Source organism: Ranitomeya imitator, chromosome 4 (genome assembly GCF_032444005.1).
Source record: "Ranitomeya imitator isolate aRanImi1 chromosome 4, aRanImi1.pri, whole genome shotgun sequence".
In the NCBI taxonomy this organism is placed as follows: Eukaryota; Metazoa; Chordata; class Amphibia; order Anura; family Dendrobatidae; genus Ranitomeya; species Ranitomeya imitator.
Window position 1 is genome coordinate 630,788,534 of NC_091285.1, and position 20,167 is coordinate 630,808,700.

A 20,167-nucleotide genomic window follows, 5' to 3' on the forward strand; every position below is an offset into this window, starting at 1 on the left:
TTAACAAGAAAAAAGAACAAGACAGAAGAGTAAAAAGAAGAATGGAAAAGAATATCTTATGGGTAGGATGTAAAAAATAGAGAACATGGAAATTACATGTAGAGTATAGATAGCAGCAAAGAGAAAGAAAGAGATAAACCAGGAAAAAAAGAGATGGGTTAATGTGGGCGAGGAGTAGAAGAGGGTTAATAGAAAGGAAATGGAAAAAGCGGAATAATACAAATATGAAGGCAGAAAATTGAAAAAGACTCAAAGAGCGGAGGGCTTGAATAAAGAGAACTATCACAATGAGAGTGCAGGATGAGAGCGCAATAGTGAGACACTAATGGATAGAGTGGAGAGGTGACAGAATATGAGAATGAAGCAGGAAATGAATGAGGGTGGATAGGATGACTAAAAGGAAAAATAAAGGGTGGGAATGAAAGAGGCAACGTGAGGCGGTCTATACAGAGGGGGCAGCAGAAGTGATCGGAAGCAGAAAATGGACAAGTACAACCAGAAAGCAGGGGGAGGAGAGACAGAACACAATGGACAGAATACAGGAGAGCAGCTGTAGAAAAGGCAGGAAAGAGACCTGGGTTTATTAGAAGAGGGAGGGAAAAAAACACTCAGGGACAGATATAGGTGGATTAGTATGTACAGTCCTTACCTAGCAGCCTTCTCATTTCTGGTTATTTTTCATGCACTTGCCAGCAACAAGTCCCAGGTACTGGTAGCAGGGATGTAGTCTGGGTGTCACCTACTTCTATGCAGCAGCTCTCAGACACAGCTGGGGAGGTAAGCTACTGGCACCGCTGGCATCTATGCATTTCTAGATGGGATTGATTGAGGCAGGACATTTGTGCTTGTAATGTGTCTATGGCATTGTAAAATGTGGGGTGATATGATATATATGGATGCCATATGTGCTCCCTCCAGGCTCTGTATGGATGGGTTGCGAGAGGCAGACCATATATATCAGCATATTTCTGTGCTGCAGAGTGAATGGCATTTGTTAATGCAGTGGAGCTGCAGTGCCCGGAGTTGTAGGATGTATGCGGCAGTGGGTATATATAGGGTGGTAATGCATGTATATGGGGTATATATTGTATGTAGTCACTGCTGGCACAGACTCGTACAGGTGACTGATCCACGCGTGGGAGGGAGGTCATTAACTACCATTCTGTCCTTTTTTTATTTCAGCTTTCGGTCTGGAGGAAAAGTGAGAAATGGCGATAAGGAGACAGATAGAAGTGAATGAGTTCACACCTAGGATATGAAGAGTAAATAGTGGGATGTGTGAGAATGAGGGGTTCGCTCTGTATGTATGTATCCTTATAACCTCTCGGCCAAACTGGGCTCTTCGCCTACAAGATACTAAGAATTATTACAGTGAAGGACCATCTCTTCAAATCTCCCCTTTGGGATGGACTATGACAATCTAAGAGGGATCAGGACAAGCTCCAACATCCACGTCTTGACCCCTGTACACACAATGGTAGCAGCATGACACCATCCTTGCCTCTGATGCCAACGACTCTGCCCCCTGCCTCCGGTGTGTTGTCCGTACGTGGTCCTGGGTGGGGAGTAGTCTATGGAATGATCTGTGGTTGTGGAGTCTTGTGCAATGGACTGGTCTTAGCCGTGCTTCTCAGCTGTAGGCACACCTTGGTGTCTGACCTGTATGTGGTGAACTTGGCATTGGCCGACCTCCTCTCTTTACTTGGCATGCCATTACTTATCCATCAGCTGCTCCATGATAGAGGCTGGGTCTTCGGAGACATCCTATGTCGTGCTGCCACAGCCTTGGACTTGAACAATCAAATCACCGGTGTGGGCATTATTACTGCCCTCTGCGTTGACAGGTAATAAGTTTGGGATGCTGTGGGTATTTCTTTTACTTTATTTTCACCTGTAAGACTTTGCCTTGTCTTCTTCTTCTGTTTCTGGGACACTGGTTAAAAATGCCTATAGTGTCCTGAATCCTGAAAGTCAAAACGATATGGTTTTTGGGCACGTGAGGGTGGAATCACACATCATTAATTTTTCACAAAATTTTGGTTGCAAAATCTACACTAAAATTTTGCAACAAACTACAATGCAATATAACGCTGGCCATAAACATTAGTTAGCTGTCGAAAGAACGATTGTTTGACTGACAGCTATCTCTCCAGACTCCAGGATACTCAAGAATGCTTAGCTTCTACGTTCCTTATGAGAGAGTAGCTGCCAAAGTTATTTAGCAACTGCTTATCTCCTCTCTGAACCAAAGGGTCATCTCCTAACCGATCAATACTAATGTCTCCTGACATAATCTGTGGGGGTACAGTTGGGAGGTTCCCATGCTCATTACATGGTCAGCTGATTTTGACACAATTGGCAAGTTTGGCCAACCTTTTTTCTAATTTAGATGTTTTTTTTTCCAGTTTCTGAAAAACCCTGTATGCCTTCTGCAGTTTGTATTAAAAAGACCATCCTCAAGTCAAGCGTTGAGTCTCCACCGGAGTCTGGTATTGTCTGCAGCGCTGATGTCATGTTACTGGTGTTACCGGTGCAGCAGAATTGCTCGGGCAGAATCGCTGAGCTCAACAATTGGCGGCAATGTGACGTTAGCGCTGCAGACAGTACCAGACACCAGTTGCAGCGGGTGAGACTCATTCACTCACATTGCATAAACCTCCATCGACTGTAGACATGCTGCCGATTTTGTGACTCTGCAGCAATCACTATACGTTGTAGAAATGTTACTGATTTTCTCTATTGATTTAGTTCATTCCAATTCAATGAGACAAATATGTTGTAAAATTCTGCATCAAAATCCGTGGGCAACACACGAACATTTAAATGGCAAGTTTTGGTACAGATTTTAGGCCAGTTCCACAGTGTAGGAGGATATGCCACCTTGGAACACAAAAAAACAGGGTGACCACCCCGATAAGAGTTACAATTGTAGCCATATCGGTTGTTATCCAAATTTACCCAAGAGCAGATAATACTAAAGGTCTCATTCACACGTCCGTATTTGGTCAGTATTTTGTATCAGTGTTTGTACGCCAAAACCAGGAGTGGAGCTTAGAGACAAAAAAAAATAATTGAAAGATTTACTCCTGTTTTGGAGACAATCTTGGTTTTGGCATACAAATACTGATGAAATACTGATCAAAAAGACTGATGTGTGAACAAAGCTGGGGGTTTCCTGACTCTGCATTGACAAATGATGAGCAGACACCAGCGGTTTCCTGCCATCTCCCTATTGAAAACACATGAATGCTCGGACAAGCTGAACATCTACGTGTATGGTGGACTTAGGGTGCTTTCACATTGAGTTAAGTGTCCCCGTCGTTCCATACGTCCCGAATTCCCAGAAAAATGGGGTCAGGACGCATGCGCGGATGGGGCTATAGACTGTAATGTGGTGATGGCAGAGCGAATGTGAATTCTGCCGTTCACTTTTTTTCCGGAGTGTACGTCTACAGGAGGCGGACACTCAAACGCAGTCTACTATGTCCGAGTGTCCGCCTCCTGTACACGTACACTCCCGAAAATGATGCACGGCAGAGCGCACGTTCGCTCTGCCATCACCATTAAAGTCTATAGCCCTATCGGCACAAGCGTCCGGACCCCATTTTGCTGGAGGATTTGGGTCATATGACCCGACGGGGACACAGAACGTAATGTGAAAGCACCCTTAGGAGAGATCGGTGTCTGCCATTCGAGTGTTCCACTGACATCGGTCTCATTTGTGTGGGCACCTTAGACATGGTTGACTATCACTGCGAACAATTTAATAGAAGATGGCCACTTAAAATGCTGCCGAAAGGAGGATTTCGTTATTAAGTAGCTCAATAGAGCTTTGTGGTAATATACTGTACCTTATATCTTACGACAGAAGCGAAGACGGTCTGCTACAGCTAAGGCTTTGTGTCCTTTTGCATCTGGCTGTTCGGTGATGTTCATCCAATATTGTAAAAGATGAAAACTGTAATCTTTTCGATATTGGAAAAGTGTCATGTCTTGGCTGATGGCACCGAAGGGACTCACGCCATTTTATATAAGATTGGAACTAATGGGGATTAGTGGTGCTAATTAAATAATATAATAATAAGATTGTGTAGCACGGAACAGACACGGTATATAAAGCTACATCGCTGGGCGACATATATAAAATCGGGGCAAATTACAGAAGTAACCAAGACATTAAGGCTGGTTGATTGTTTTTTGTTCTTCTTCCAAAGAATGGACCCCCGAAATAGATCTCATAGGGGTATAAGACAATTCGAAGACTTTGCTTCTTATTGAGTCACGGCATAATTATTATCTGGAATGTGATGGGTACATTTATTTTACTTGGAAAAGAAGGAGGAGGCAATGCCCTTTAAGTGAAGTGTTGCAGAAAACCTACTTTTATACAAGGTATTAGGAAAAAGACAATGATATTTAGAGTTGCCCTAGAAACTGGAAGAAAGTAGGAGAGTTTTCCATTAATAACGGGGTGATCTATAACAAAAAATCACATAATCATGAAAAACAATCTACTGGTAAAGACTTTGTATGACACTTTAAGGGTGACAGCTATAAGTACTCAGGTCCTTTTTTTAACAAGGAGAGTAAATTGGACTTAATATGAGGTTTTGTCCTTGATCCAGCTGTGCAGATAACAACTACTGTGTGCGTGACATTCAGGGGTACATGAACACATGGGCTACTTGCACAGTGAACAAGTCTGTATGATCATGTTCACACACCACCAAGAAACCTGAAGACACAAAAGAGAATAGTGAAACCAAAAACACTCAGTTTGAAAAAAATGTTGCAGTAATCCGCAAGTGCTAGTAAAAGATGTAAAAAACAGGGTATTTGGTTGATACGTTTTTTGCAAAAAATGTATACTAAGCTGCTCTACCAATCTTCACGGTATACCCTTATCAGAGCAGTCCTAACTAATGTATGCAATCCCTATCTGATGTATTTAAAAACCTGATCATCTGTATATAACCTGTGTGAACAGGGTTCAGAGAGGAAAAATCCATGTGTGCATACAGGGTAGAACAGCTTTTGTGCAGATAGCCCAAGAGGAGTGGTGGAACTCCCCAGTCTTGTAGACACAAGAGAACAATTATGGAAACAGGAACACATGGGCTACTTGCACAGTGAACAAGTCTGTATGATCATGTTCACACACCACCAAGAAACCTGAAGACACAAAAGAGAATAGTGAAACCAAAAACACTCAGTTTGAAAAAAATGTTGCAGTAATCCGCAAGTGCTAGTAAAAGATGTAAAAAACAGGGTATTTGGTTGATACGTTTTTTGCAAAAAATGTATACTAAGCTGCTCTACCAATCTTCACGGTATACCCTTATCAGAGCAGTCCTAACTAATGTATGCAATCCCTATCTGATGTATTTAAAAACCTGATCATCTGTATATAACCTGTGTGAACAGGGTTCAGAGAGGAAAAATCCATGTGTGCATACAGGGTAGAACAGCTTTTGTGCAGATAGCCCAAGAGGAGTGGTGGAACTCCCCAGTCTTGTAGACACAAGAGAACAATTATGGAAACAGGAACACATGGGCTACTTGCACAGTGAACAAGTCTGTATGATCATGTTCACACACCACCAAGAAACCTGAAGACACAAAAGAGAATAGTAAAACCAAAAACACTCAGTTTGAAAAAATGTTGCAGTAATCCGCAAGTGCTAGTAAAAGATGTAAAAAACAGGGTATTTGGTTGATACGTTTTTTGCAAAAAATGTATACTAAGCTGCTCTACTCAGGGGTACATGTAACAAAAGCGTTTTTGCGATTAAAGGATTTTGTAATTAAAAGTGGCACAAAATTCACCAGAGTCACAAAATTCACAAAATTGCTGCTTGGATATAAATTTGGTACTTACTCCCAAAGCAATGGACTGAAGGATATTATACAGCAGTACTGAACAGTGTAACTGTGAATCCAGCTCTGTGGGGAGAATATACAAGCTCTATGCAGATGTCATCTTTGGCTAGATTGGAAGCCACTGGACCACTGTGCTTTTCTTAAAGGGAATCTGTCACCCCATTTTTCGGCTATAAGCTAAGGCCACCGCCATCAGGGGCTTATCTACAGCATTCTGTAATGCTGTATATAAGCACCTTATGTACCCTGAAAGATAAGAAAATCAAGATAGATTATACTCACCCAGGGGCAGTCCCGGTGCAGTCTGGTCCGTCGTCTTCCTTGCTTCCTGTCGCGGCTCCTGCGCAAGCGTACTGATTTGCCCTGTTGAGGGCAGAGCAAAATACTGCTGTGCGCAGGTGCTGGGCCTCTCTGACCTTTGCTAGCACCTGCGCACATAGGGGTCTATGAGTGTGACTGCACAGGGTGGTCTATGAGTGTGACTGCACAGGGTGGTCTATGAGTGTGACTACACATAGGGGTCTATGAGTGTGACTGGACAGAGGGGTCTATGAGTGTGACTGCACATAGGGGTCTATGAGTGTGACTGCACAGGGTGGTCTATGAGTGTGACTGCACAGAGGGGTCTATGAGTGTGACTGCACAGAGGGGTCTATGAGTGTGACTGCACAGAGGGGTCTATGAGTGTGACTGCACAGAGGGGTCTATGAGTGTGACTGCACAGAGGGGTCTATGAGTGTGACTGCACAGAGGGGTCTATGAGTGTGACTGCACATAGGGGTCTATGAGTGTGACTGCACATAGGGGTCTATGAGTGTGACTGCACATAGGGGTCTATGAGTGTGACTGCACAGGGTGGTCTATGAGTGTGACTGCACAGGGTGGTCTATGAGTGTGACTGGACAGGGTGGTCTATGAGTGTGACTGCACAGGGTGGTCTATGACTGTGACTGCACAGAGGGGTCTATGACTGTGACTGCACAGAGGGGTCTATGAGTGTGACCGCACAGGGTGGTCTATGAGTGTGACTGCACAGGGTGGTCTATGAGTGTGACCGCACAGGGTGGTCTATGAGTGTGACCGGACAGGGTGGTCTATGAGTGTGACTGCACAGGGTGGTCTATGAGTGTGACCGCACAGGGTGGTCTATGAGTGTGACTGCACAAAGGGGTCTATGAGTGTGACTGTACAGGGTGGTCTATGAGTGTGACTGCACAGAGGGGTCTATGAGTGTGACCGCACAGGGTGGTCTATGAGTGTGACTGCACAGAGGGGTCTATGAGTGTGACTGCACAGAGGGGTCTATGAGTGTGACTACACATAGGGGTCTATGAGTGTGACTGGGCAGGGTGGTCTATGAGTGTGACTGGACAGGGTGGTCTATGAGTGTGACTGCACAGGGTGGTCTATGACTGTGACTGCACAGAGGGGTCTATGAGTGTGACTGCACAGGGTGGTCTATGAGTGTGACCGCACAGGGTGGTCTATGAGTGTGACTGCACAGGGTGGTCTATGAGTGTGACTACACATAGGGGTCTATGAGTGTGACTGCACATAGGGGTCTATGAGTATGACTGCACATAGGGGTCTATGAGTGTGACTGCACAGGGTGGTCTATGAGTGTGACTGGACAGGGTGGTCTATGAGTGTGACTGCACAGGGTGGTCTATGACTGTGACTGCACAGAGGGGTCTATGACTGTGACTGCACAGGGTGGTCTATGAGTGTGACCGCACAGGGTGGTCTATGAGTGTGACTGGACAGGGTGGTCTATGAGTGTGACTGGACAGGGTGGTCTATGAGTGTGACTGCACAGGGTGGTCTATGAGTGTGACTGCACAGAGGGGTCTATGAGTGTGACCGCACAGGGTGGTCTATGAGTGTGACCGCACAGAGGGGTCTATGAGTGTGACTGCACAGAGGGGTCTATGAGTATGACTACACATAGGGGTCTATGAGTGTGACTGGGCAGGGTGGTCTATGAGTGTGACTGGACAGGGTGGTCTATGAGTGTGACTGGACAGGGTGGTCTATGAGTGTGACTGCACAGGGTGGTCTATGACTGTGACTGCACAGAGGGGTCTATGACTGTGACTGCACAGAGGGGTCTATGAGTGTGACTGCACAGGGTGGTCTATGAGTGTGACCGCACAGGGTGGTCTATGAGTGTGACTGCACAGGGTGGTCTATGAGTGTGACTACACATAGGGGTCTATGAGTGTGACTGCACATAGGGGTCTATGAGTATGACTGCACATAGGGGTCTATGAGTGTGACTGCACAGGGTGGTCTATGAGTGTGACTGGACAGGGTGGTCTATGAGTGTGACTGCACAGGGTGGTCTATGACTGTGACTGCACAGAGGGGTCTATGACTGTGACTGCACAGGGTGGTCTATGAGTGTGACCGCACAGGGTGGTCTATGAGTGTGACTGGACAGGGTGGTCTATGAGTGTGACTGGACAGGGTGGTCTATGAGTGTGACTGCACAGGGTGGTCTATGAGTGTGACTGCACAGAGGGGTCTATGAGTGTGACCGCACAGGGTGGTCTATGAGTGTGACCGCACAGAGGGGTCTATGAGTGTGACTGCACAGAGGGGTCTATGAGTATGACTACACATAGGGGTCTATGAGTGTGACTGGGCAGGGTGGTCTATGAGTGTGACTGGACAGGGTGGTCTATGAGTGTGACTGGACAGGGTGGTCTATGAGTGTGACTGCACAGGGTGGTCTATGACTGTGACTGCACAGAGGGGTCTATGACTGTGACTGCACAGAGGGGTCTATGAGTGTGACTGCACAGGGTGGTCTGAGTGTGACCGCACAGGGTGGTCTATGAGTGTGACTGCACAGAGGGGTCTATGAGTGTGACTACACATAGGGGTCTATGAGTGTGACTGGGCAGGGTGGTCTATGAGTGTGACTGCACAGGGTGGTCTATGAGTGTGACCGCACAGGGTGGTCTATGAGTGTGACTGCACAGAGGGGTCTATGAGTGTGACCGCACAGGGTGGTCTATGAGTGTGACTGCACAGAGGGGTCTATGAGTGTGACTGCACAGAGGGGTCTATGAGTGTGACTACACATAGGGGTCTATGAGTGTGACTGGGCAGGGTGGTCTATGAGTGTGACTGCACAGGGTGGTCTATGAGTGTGACCGCACAGGGTGGTCTATGAGTGTGACTGCACAGAGGGGTCTATGAGTGTGACTGCACAGAGGGGTCTATGAGTGTGACTGCACAGCTCTGATTAATGTGCAGCTGCTACTGAGGAGATCTGACAAGCCAGAGATGGTATGTCACTCTTCACAAGGAGAAACGTTACACTTTAGACCCCAATCCAGAGCCTCTCACCTAGCCAAATTAGTTCTCATGCTTCGCACTGACGAGGGCCAACACCCTGAAACATCGTGTCTGCGGATTGAGATACTGATTTGGCTTTTATCCTAAGTCATATTGCAAGACTCGTTAAAGGGTTGATTGTGACTTGTAGGATCGCTACTTCCAATAGGTGGCGCTATAGAGTTCAAGTCCTCTTTTTCTCTGAAGAGGCAATTTGCATAATAAATTTCTCAGAGGAGCATTGCACAGCGAATAAGCCTCCTTACCTTGAAAAGCTAACCCCTTAATCCCATATGACATACTATCCCGTCAAGGTGACCTGGGACTTAATTCCCGGGGACGGGATAGTACGTCATAGCGATCAGCCGCGCTCACGGGGGGAGTGCGGCCGGGTGTCAGCTGACTATCGCAGCTGACAACCGGCACTATGTGCCAGGAGCGGTCACGGACTGCCCCCGGCACATTAACCCCTGACACACTGCGATCAAACATGATCGCAGTATTCCGGCAGCATAGGGAAGCCCGCAGGGAGGGGGCTCCCTGCGGGCTTCCCTGGGATCCTCGGTACAAGGCGATGTGCTCACCTTGTACCGAGCGTCTCCTCCCTGCAGGCCCCAGATCCAAAATGGCCGCAGGGCTGCATCCGGGTCCTGCAGGGAGGTGGCTTACCAGCGCCTGCTCAGAGCAAGTGCTGGTAAGCCTGCAGCCCTGCATGTCAGATCGCTGATCTGACATAGTGCTCTGCAAAGTGTCAGATCAGCGATCTGACCCTATAACATGATGCCCCCCCTGGGGCAATGTTATCAAATAAAAAAATAAAAAATATTTAGATGTGTAAAAAAAAAATAATAATTCCTAAATCAAGAAAGAAAAAAAAATTGTTTCCATAACTACATTTCTTTATCTAAATAATACAAAAAACAATAAAAACAGAAAGAATCGGGTCAATAAAAATAGGGGTATACACATACCAAATGTGAATCTAATTAAACCACGATAATAGCCAGATTCTAACCCTATTTTACCCATTAGATGGACACAATAACTGTTCTGTACAGAAAAACATGAAGATCCGATGAAAAATGTACGCAAGAACACAGTATAAAAAATACAAATTTTATTGAAGAAAAAAACACAAAAAAACACAATACCATAAAAAACAACAAAATACTAAACCTGGCAGGTGTCAAAGAGTGGGAGACCAAAAAACGGCGCAGGAACCCACCATACTAAATGAAGAGGCACTACACAAAAATCTAAGTAGATCAATACGGTGCACATGGTAGGTCTATAAATATGATAAACAGGAAAACAAAAAACTAATCATAAAAAACCTCCAAGAGCAGTTACCTATATCAAGTAATAATATTAACCCAAAACAAAAATGGACACAATGAGCTAAAATATAACAATTTTATTGAAAAAAACATATATATAAATTTAACAAATGTAGAGAATAAAAACCAAATAACAAGATGCAAAAATGAGATAAAAGAGGCGACACTAGTACCACACACGGCACAAATGATATATAAATAGAGCAAAAAGAATATTGTTGCAAACAAATATCTTGATACAAAAACTACCAATACCAAACAGCATTCAGTAAAGACCATATACAATGCATAATGCAGATAGTGAAGGTCAAGCTGATAAGTTAAGTATGCAAATATATGGCAGAAAAAGTGATCAGTGTATGATATAAGTGCTCACATAATGCGTACTAATACAGGGCGATAAACACTATGAAATGCGGAGAGTAAATTAGGATAAAGTGCCTAGTGCAGATATATATATATACACTGAGAAGTAACCAATACCATCAGTGGAGAGCTCAGTATATATTGAAAGTGACAAAGTGTACTATATGGCATAAATAAGCCAAGACCGAAGGTATGGGTAAAGATAAGTCATCTAGGGAGAATCCCATATAATTGAATAGGACCTAAGGTCAGCCACCAGAGTATATGAAAAATGAAAAATACATACATAGAGTACCGACCTGTAGCCGTGTGCGGGAGAGGGAGCCCCGACGCGCGTTTCGCATATATTGCTTCCTCGGGGGGCGCTAGTGTAAGAAGAAGTGGAGGTCTCTTTATAGCCCCAGCGGTAATGTCGGCGCGTGCCCCAGCACAGCACTCGCCGGAAGCGGCAGAGTCGGCGTCCAACGTCACGAAACCGCGCCCCGCACTGATGCGTCAGTGGGAGGGGCCGGAGACGTGACGCATATAGGACGCGTATCCACGGCAACCAGGACAAGCCGGCCGGGACATGCGCACACCGCTGGGGGCAGAGATGAAGGAAGGAGGCGGCCGTGCAATGAGTGCCGGTCTGATGAGAACTGGGGACAACGGATGCACAAGCAGAGACAGTGCAAAAAGAAGGTGAAGAGAAGTATGCAAAATTACGGTGCATGTGTATAATAAGAGGATAGGTCCTACAAGAGGGAAATACACTGCTGATAAACAAGGGGCGCTGTAATGTGAAAGACATTATTAAATAGGACTATTAGGAGGGGGACACTGTTGAATAAAAGGGGGAAGCTCCGAGTACCTAGAGACTATGTGATGTGCGTAGTAAGGTGCAAATGTATACAAATACATGTAAGATATACTACATAATAAAATGCACAGGTAAAACGGATTACCCTGCAATGGAGTGTGGATGAACAGTGAAAATGACAGTGAGTCATGCCAAAAATGTTGGAAGGTGACAGCATATATGCATGTGAATGTAGGAAACATATACATATGCAGTCCTATGAGAACCAAAGGGAAACAGCAACAAATAACCAAATACAATAAAATAATAAAGGACACAGGAACACGGTGAAAGACGGTGAACTTTATCCTCAGCTACATCATAAACAAGAAGAAGAGTCAGTAAACGCCTCCTGAGATCGAAGGGATGAAACAACACATAATGAAGACAATGTTAAAATAAAAGAAAAGACAATGAGTATCAAAGAAAAATATATATAAAAACCACAAAACACTAGACTAAAAAAAGGTTTTATATAGAAAGTACTATACTAAACATAAACCTATAGAAAACCTTTTATAAAAATGGGACAAAACTAAGGACCTCATTAAGGCCCTTGGGACGAATGCAATCGATACGAACTATCCACTGTGCCTCTAGCTGGAATTGTTTGATATATTGGATGAAGCATTTAACGATGGCTTAATTACAAAGGATTTGAGGGATGGCTTAATCCCTGATGCACCACGCACACCCTGCCTGTACTTACTGCCAAAAATCCACAAGAACCCGATGTGCCCAAGTGGTCGACCTATTGTTTCCGGAAATGGGGGACTTACTGAGAATATTGGTAAGATGTTGGACTTTTACCTTAAACCGATTGTTGAGACCCTACCATCTTATCTTAGAGATACAGGAGACATTCTATCAAAGATACTGGATATTAATATGGAACCTGATATGTGGTTAGTCACATTAGACGTGGAGTCTCTTTACACCTCCATTAGGCATGCAGATGGCATGGAGGCAGTAAACTTTTTTCTTAGCAATTCTGACATCGACGACCACTTTAACAGATTTCTGTTATCTCTACTGGATTTTGCGCTGACTCACAATTTTTTTATTTTTAAGGAGGCACTCTACCTACAGCTCCAGGGAACAGCCATGGGGGTGGCCTTTGCGCCGTCCTATGCGTGTCTGTTCCTGGGGCTGTGGGAGAGAAAAGTCTTCATCACGGATGCTACCCCACTATCGTCTAACATACTCATGTGGACAAGATATATAGACGATATCTTTGCAATTTGGCAGGGCACTGAAAAAGATTTGTTAAAGTTTGTTGAAGAATTAAATACCAACGATTCTAATATTAAACTCACCTGCCATTACAGCCGTGACAGTGTTGACTTCCTTGATGTGCGTATCCATAAGGGTGATGATGATCTACTACAAAGTGACCTACATCGGAAGGAGACATCGGTCAACAGTCTGCTACACTCCTCATCTGCCCACCCAAGACATCTTAAGAACAGTATCCCCTATGGACAATTTCTTAGAGCAAAACGTATCTGTTCTCAGGAGACAGTTTACCAAAAACAAGCAGAAGATATCTCTAATCAGTTCTTGGATCGAGGATACTCATCCAGGGTGGTCAGACGATGCAAGAGGAGAGCCTCCCGGATTGATAGGACGAGTCTCTTGCGGACCAAAAGAGAATCTCAAACATCCAACCAGGTGAGATTTATAGCCACCTATTCAAATAAATCCACAATGGTAAGGGACATCTTGAGCAAATACTGGCCCATCATTAAATATGACACTACACTTACCAATTGTCTCACCAACCAACCCTCCATAACGTATCGCAGGAATAAAAATCTCCGCGACTTGTTAACTCACAGTTACTACCAAGGTCAGGAATCTAAATGTGCCTTTGGCTCTAAGGGTCTCAGATGGGGTTTTTTCCCCTGCCGCGACTGCACTGCATGCAAGAATCTGGAACGTTGTTTCTCCTGCCTCTCTAGCGATGGATCCAGGGAATTTCGGATAACCCAGCACATCACTTGTTCCACAGATCATGTGGTGTATTACGCCACGTGTCCCTGTGGACTTATTTACGTGGGCCTTACATCACGTCAGCTACGAGTTAGAACCAGGGAATACATCCGGGACATAAAAGCGGCATTGAACTCATCGGCTGATGAATTCTTGAAGCCTATACCCAGACATTTTAAAGAAAAACATGGCTGCAACAGCCAGTTACTGATGATACGTGGCATTGATCGGGTGTTGGCTGATGGCCGCGGCGGAGATATGAAGAAACGTCTTGCCCAGCTAGAGGCACAGTGGATAGTTCGTATCGATTGCATTCGTCCCAAGGGCCTTAATGAGGTCCTTAGTTTTGTCCCATTTTTATAAAAGGTTTTCTATAGGTTTATGTTTAGTATAGTACTTTCTATATAAAACCTTTTTTTAGTCTAGTGTTTTGTGGTTTTTATATATATTTTTCTTTGATACTCATTGTCTTTTCTTTTATTTTAACATTGTCTTCATTATGTGTTGTTTCATCCCTTCGATCTCAGGAGGCGTTTACTGACTCTTCTTCTTGTTTATGATGTAGCTGAGGATAAAGTTCACCGTCTTGCACCGTGTTCCTGTGTCCTTTATTATTTTATTGTATTTGGTTATTTGTTGCTGTTTCCCTTTGGTTCTCATAGGACTGCATATGTATATGTTTCCTACATTCACATGCATATATGCTGTCACCTTCCAACATTTTTGGCATGACTCACTGTCATTTTCACTGTTCATCCACACTCCATTGCAGGGTAATCCGTTTTACCTGTGCATTTTATTATGTAGTATATCTTACATGTATTTGTATACATTTGCACCTTACTACGCACATCACATAGTCTCTAGGTACTCGGAGCTTCCCCCTTTTATTCAACAGTGTCCCCCTCCTAATAGTCCTATTTAATAATGTCTTTCACATTACAGCGCCCCTTGTTTATCAGCAGTGTATTTCCCTCTTGTAGGACCTATCCTCTTATTATACACATGCACCGTAATTTTGCATACTTCTCTTCACCTTCTTTTTGCACTGTCTCTGCTTGTGCATCCGTTGTCCCCAGTTCTCATCAGACCGGCACTCATTGCACGGCCGCCTCCTTCCTTCATCTCTGCCCCCAGCGGTGTGCGCATGTCCCGGCCGGCTTGTCCTGGTTGCCGTGGATACGCGTCCTATATGCGTCACGTCTCCGGCCCCTCCCACTGACGCGTCAGTGCGGGGCGCGGTTTCGTGACGTTGGACGCCGACTCTGCCGCTTCCGGCGAGTGCTGTGCTGGGGCACGCGCCGACATTACCGCTGGGGCTATAAAGAGACCTCCACTTCTTCTTACACTAGCGCCCCCCGAGGAAGCAATATATGCGAAACGCGCGTCGGGGCTCCCTCTCCCGCACACGGCTACAGGTCGGTACTCTATGTATGTATTTTTCATTTTTCATATACTCTGGTGGCTGACCTTAGGTCCTATTCAATTATATGGGATTCTCCCTAGATGACTTATCTTTACCCATACCTTCGGTCTTGGCTTATTTATGCCATATAGTACACTTTGTCACTTTCAATATATACTGAGCTCTCCACTGATGGTATTGGTTACTTCTCAGTGTATATATATATATCTGCACTAGGCACTTTATCCTAATTTACTCTCCGCATTTCATAGTGTTTATCGCCCTGTATTAGTACGCATTATGTGAGCACTTATATCATACACTGATCACTTTTTCTGCCATATATTTGCATACTTAACTTATCAGCTTGACCTTCACTATCTGCATTATGCATTGTATATGGTCTTTACTGAAGGCTGTTTGGTATTGGTAGTTTTTGTATCAAGATATTTGTTTGCAACAATATTCTTTTTGCTCTATTTATATATCATTTGTGCCGTGTGTGGTACTAGTGTCGCCTCTTTTATCTCATTTTTGCATCTTGTTATTTGGTTTTTATTCTCTACATTTGTTAAATTTATATATATGTTTTTTTCAATAAAATTGTTATATTTTAGCTCATTGTGTCCATTTTTGTTTTGGGTTACTATATTTATTATGGCGGAGCTCTTTACCTCTGGTGCCCTGTTTATAGGTTTACTGACCTATATCAAGTAAGTAGATACCTCTGGTGGGTGCCGCCGCCTGCCCCTACGCACGTTTCGGCAATTAGCCTTCATCTGGGGGTGGCATCACACCAGTGGGACCAAGGTTATATAGTTTAAAACAACCAATCAAAAAGGACATAACACACAAACATGAAGAAACGGGTTCTCTCTATGGCCAAGAAGCCGCCGGAACTTGATACACAGGGATACTAGATCTATACGCACCAATCATGGAGTTGTATGGCTCCACATAGCTTATCCTGATCGGATGTCCACCCATCTAATTTAAATATAGTATTACAACTACAATGAAATGGGTTACACCCAATGTAACAAGTGACCAATCAGAAGGACTAAAAGGTGTGTCTTAGGATGACAATCATCCATAAAAAAGTGCCCTGTGTAAAAAAGAATACACATTATGTTGTAGGAGAACTGCACATAAATAAACTGCAGATCTTGACGGCGCACGTCGCCCTGCCCAACGGGGAGAGAAACATCGGAGAGCGCGTCAGAATCAGCGGTCCGGCCACGGACCAGACCCCGCCCCTTGGGGCAGGGTCAGGTCACATGACCGGAGCGCCGAGTTGAAAGACACGCCCAGCAATGCTCCCACACCACAACGGAAAAGGCGCGAGCGCACATCTGCACGCTGAAGACCGGCACATTGCTACACAATGAAAACCAAAAGGGTTCCAATGGCGCATGCGCACATATGCACGCTAGAGACCGGGTACATCGCTAAAAGGTAAGAACCAAAAGGTTTAAATAGCGCGTGCGCATATCTGCATATCTGCACACTAGAAACCAGGCACATCGCTACAAAATAAAGACCAAAGGGGTTATTAATGTTCATCTCAACCAATCATACACATACACTCCACATACATACAGGGGAGGGGATATAATTCCCACTAAGGTGACAAAAATGTGTAAGTATACGACAATAAAAAACAAACTTATGAGCAATCAAACTATATAATAAAATGCCCAGTGCAATGGACATAAAGGGTGGACCACTATTATACCCTATATATTAATATATGTATATACAAATGGGACAAATGTCCCCTTAAGATGTGCATTAAAAATTATGCAAACAAAAATAAGTGATCCAAATATATGTGAAAAGTGCAGTGCCATAGACACTAATGATAAAAACCAGAAGAATTATGCAATAAAATACACAATACAAAATGTGCACTTACGATATGTGAGAATGAGCTGAAAAAAGCAGCCATTGTCTACAATTATCATCATACAATATCTATCAATACAAAAATTATATATATAATAAAGAAAATACACAACTTATACATACACAACAACCCTAACAACCCTAAAAGTCCAAAAGCAATAATGCTACAAATTCTTTCAAAGAAAGTCTTCATCCATGCAGAAGAACAGATATCTCCAAGGCAACACATGGGAATGGCAGCAGTGAACCGCAAGGACCCGACATCCAGATGAGAGATGTATACACCTTAAATATATTGGCTCTAAAAAAGAAAAATATAAAAACAAAATGAATAAAAAAACTTACAGGTATGATTAAAAATGATGTGGAATGATCAGAGAAACGGAACAAAGCTAAGGGCTTCTGTTGTGATAGGCAATTCAGTATCACAATGGACACAGCGGTCAGAGCACATACAGTGAGCTGACAATAACCCAAAATAATAGAACGAGCTCTGAGACGTGGGAACTCTGCAGACCGCAATCCCTAATCCTCTCCAAACAACACTAGAGGCAGCCGTGGATTGCGCCTAACTCTGCCTATGCAACTCGGCACAGCCTGAGAAACTAACTAGCCTGAAGATGGAAAATAAGCCTACCTTGCCTCAGAGAAATACCCCAAAGGAAAAGGCAGCCCCCCACATATAATGACTGTGAGTTAAAGGGACTCTGTCACCTGAATTTGGCGGGACTGGTTTTGGGTCATATGGGCGGAGTTTTCGGGTGTTTGATTCACCCTTTCTTTACCCGCTGGCTGCATGCTGGCTGCAATATTGGATTGAAGTTCATTCTCTGTCCTCCATAGTACACGCCTGCGCAAAGAAATCTTGCCTTGTGCAGGCATGTACTACGGAGGACAGAGAATGAACTTCAATCCAATATTGCAGCCAGCATGCAGCCAGCGGGTAAGGAAAGGGTGAATCAAACACCCAAAAACTCCGCCCATATGACCCAAAACCAGTCCCGCCAAATTCAGGTGACAGGTTCCCTTTAAGATGAAAAGACAAACGTAGGGATGAAATAGATTCAGCAAAGTGAGGCCCGACTTTCTTAACAGAGCGAGGATAGGAAAGATAACTTTGCGGTCTACACAAAACCCTAAAGAAAACCACGCAAAGGGGGCAAAAAGACCCTCCGTACCGAACTAACGGCACGGAGGTACACCCTTTGCGTCCCAGAGCTTCCAGCAAAACAATTAGACAAGCTGGACAGAAAAAATAGCAAACAAATAGCAAAGAAGAACTTAGCTATGCAGAGCAGCAGGCCACAGGAATGATCCAGGGAAAAACAAGTCCAACACTGGAACATTGACAGGAAGCATGGATCAAAGCATTAGGTGGAGTTAAGTAGAGAAGCACCTAACGACCTCACCAGATCACCTGAGGGAGGAAACTCAGAAGCCGCAGTACCACTTCCCTCCACAAACGGAAGCTCCCAGAGAGAATCAGCCGAAGTACCACTTGTGACCACAGGAGGGAGCTCTGCCACAGAATTCACAACAGTACCCCCCCCTTGAGGAGGGGTCACCGAACCCTCACCAGAGCCCCCAGGCCGACCAGGATGAGCCACATGTAAGGCACGAACAAGATCGGGAGCATGGACATCAGAGGCAAAAACCCAGGAATTATCTTCCTGAGCATAACCCTTCCATTTAACCAGATACTGGAGTTTCCGTCTTGAAACACGAGAATCCCAAAATCTTCTCCACAATATACTCCAATTCCCCCTCCACCAAAACCGGGGCAGGAGGGTCAACAGATGGAACCATAGGTGCCACGTATCCCCGCAACAATGACCTATGGAATACGTTATGTATGGAAAAAGAATCTGGGAGGGTCAGACGAAAAGACACAGGATTAAGAACCTCAGAAATCCTATACGGACCAATGAAACGAGGTTTAAACTTAGGAGAGGAAACCTTCATAGGAATATGACGAGAAGATAACCAAACCAGATCCCCAACACGAAGTCGGGGACCCACACGGCGTCTGCGATTAGCGAAACGTTGAGCCTTCTCCTGGGACAAGGTCAAATTGTCCACTACATGAGTCCAAATCTGCTGCAACCTGTCCACCACAGTATCCACACCAGGACAGTCCGAAGACTCAACCTGTCCTGAAGAGAAACGAGGATGGAACCCAGAATTGCAGAAAAATGGCGAAACCAAGGTAGCCGAGCTGGCCCGATTATTAAGGGCGAACTCAGCCAAAGGCAAAAAGGACACCCAGTCATCCTGATCGGCAGAAACAAAGCATCTCAGATAGGTTTCCAAGGTCTGATTGGTTCGTTCGGTCTGGCCATTAGTCTGAGGATGGAAAGCCGAGGAAAAAGACAAGTCAATGCCCATCCTACCACAAAAGGCTCGCCAAAACCTCGAAACAAACTGGAAACTCTGTCAGAAACGATATTCTCTGGAATGCCATGCAAACGAACCACATGCTGGAAGAACAATGGCACCAAATCAGAGGAGGAAGGCAACTTGGACAAGGGTACCAGATGGACCATCTTAGAAAAGCGATCACAGACCACCCAAATGACTGACATCTTTTAAGAAACGGGAAGATCTGAAATAAAATCCATAGAGATATGTGTCCAAGGCCTCTTCGGGACCGGCAAGGGCAAAAGCAACCCACTGGCACGAGAACAGCAGGGCTTAGCCCGAGCACAAATCCCACAGGACTGCACAAAAGTACGCACATCCCGCGACAGAGATGGCCACCAAAAGGATCTAGCCACTAACTCTCTGGTACCAAAGATTCCAGGATGACCAGGCAACACCGAACAATGAACCTCAGAGATAACTTTATTCGTCCACCTATCAGGGACAAACAGTTTCTCCGCTGGACAACGATCAGGTTTATTAGCCTGAAATTTTTGCAGCACCCGCCGCAAATCAGGGGAGATGGCAGACACAATTACTCCTTCCTTGAGGATACCCGCCGGCTCAGATAATGTTGTGAATTCTGTGGCAGAGCTCCCTCCTGTGGTCACAAGTGGTACTTCGGCTGATTCTCTCTGGGAGCTTCCGTTTGTGGAGGAAACTGGTACTGCTGCTTCTGAGTTT

At 44.7% G+C, this 20,167-nt stretch overlaps 1 protein-coding gene across 2 annotated transcripts in view; it reads left to right on the top strand.

The window, feature by feature from the left end:
- The first annotated feature begins 458 nt into the window (after positions 1-458).
- LOC138676981 (melanin-concentrating hormone receptor 1-like) overlaps positions 459-20,167 on the top strand; it is a 61,567-nt gene continuing 41,858 nt past the window's right edge. The window contains exons 1-2 of one of the 2 annotated variants that reach the window (XR_011320852.1): positions 459-777; positions 1,183-1,844. Coding sequence is in view for 1 of the 2 variants with exons in the window: in XM_069766716.1 (XP_069622817.1) it covers positions 1,486-1,844 (359 nt within the window). In the remaining variant the exon portion in view is untranslated. The remainder of the gene's footprint in view (positions 778-1,182; positions 1,845-20,167) is intronic. The other variant, XM_069766716.1, reaches the window with a different exon arrangement.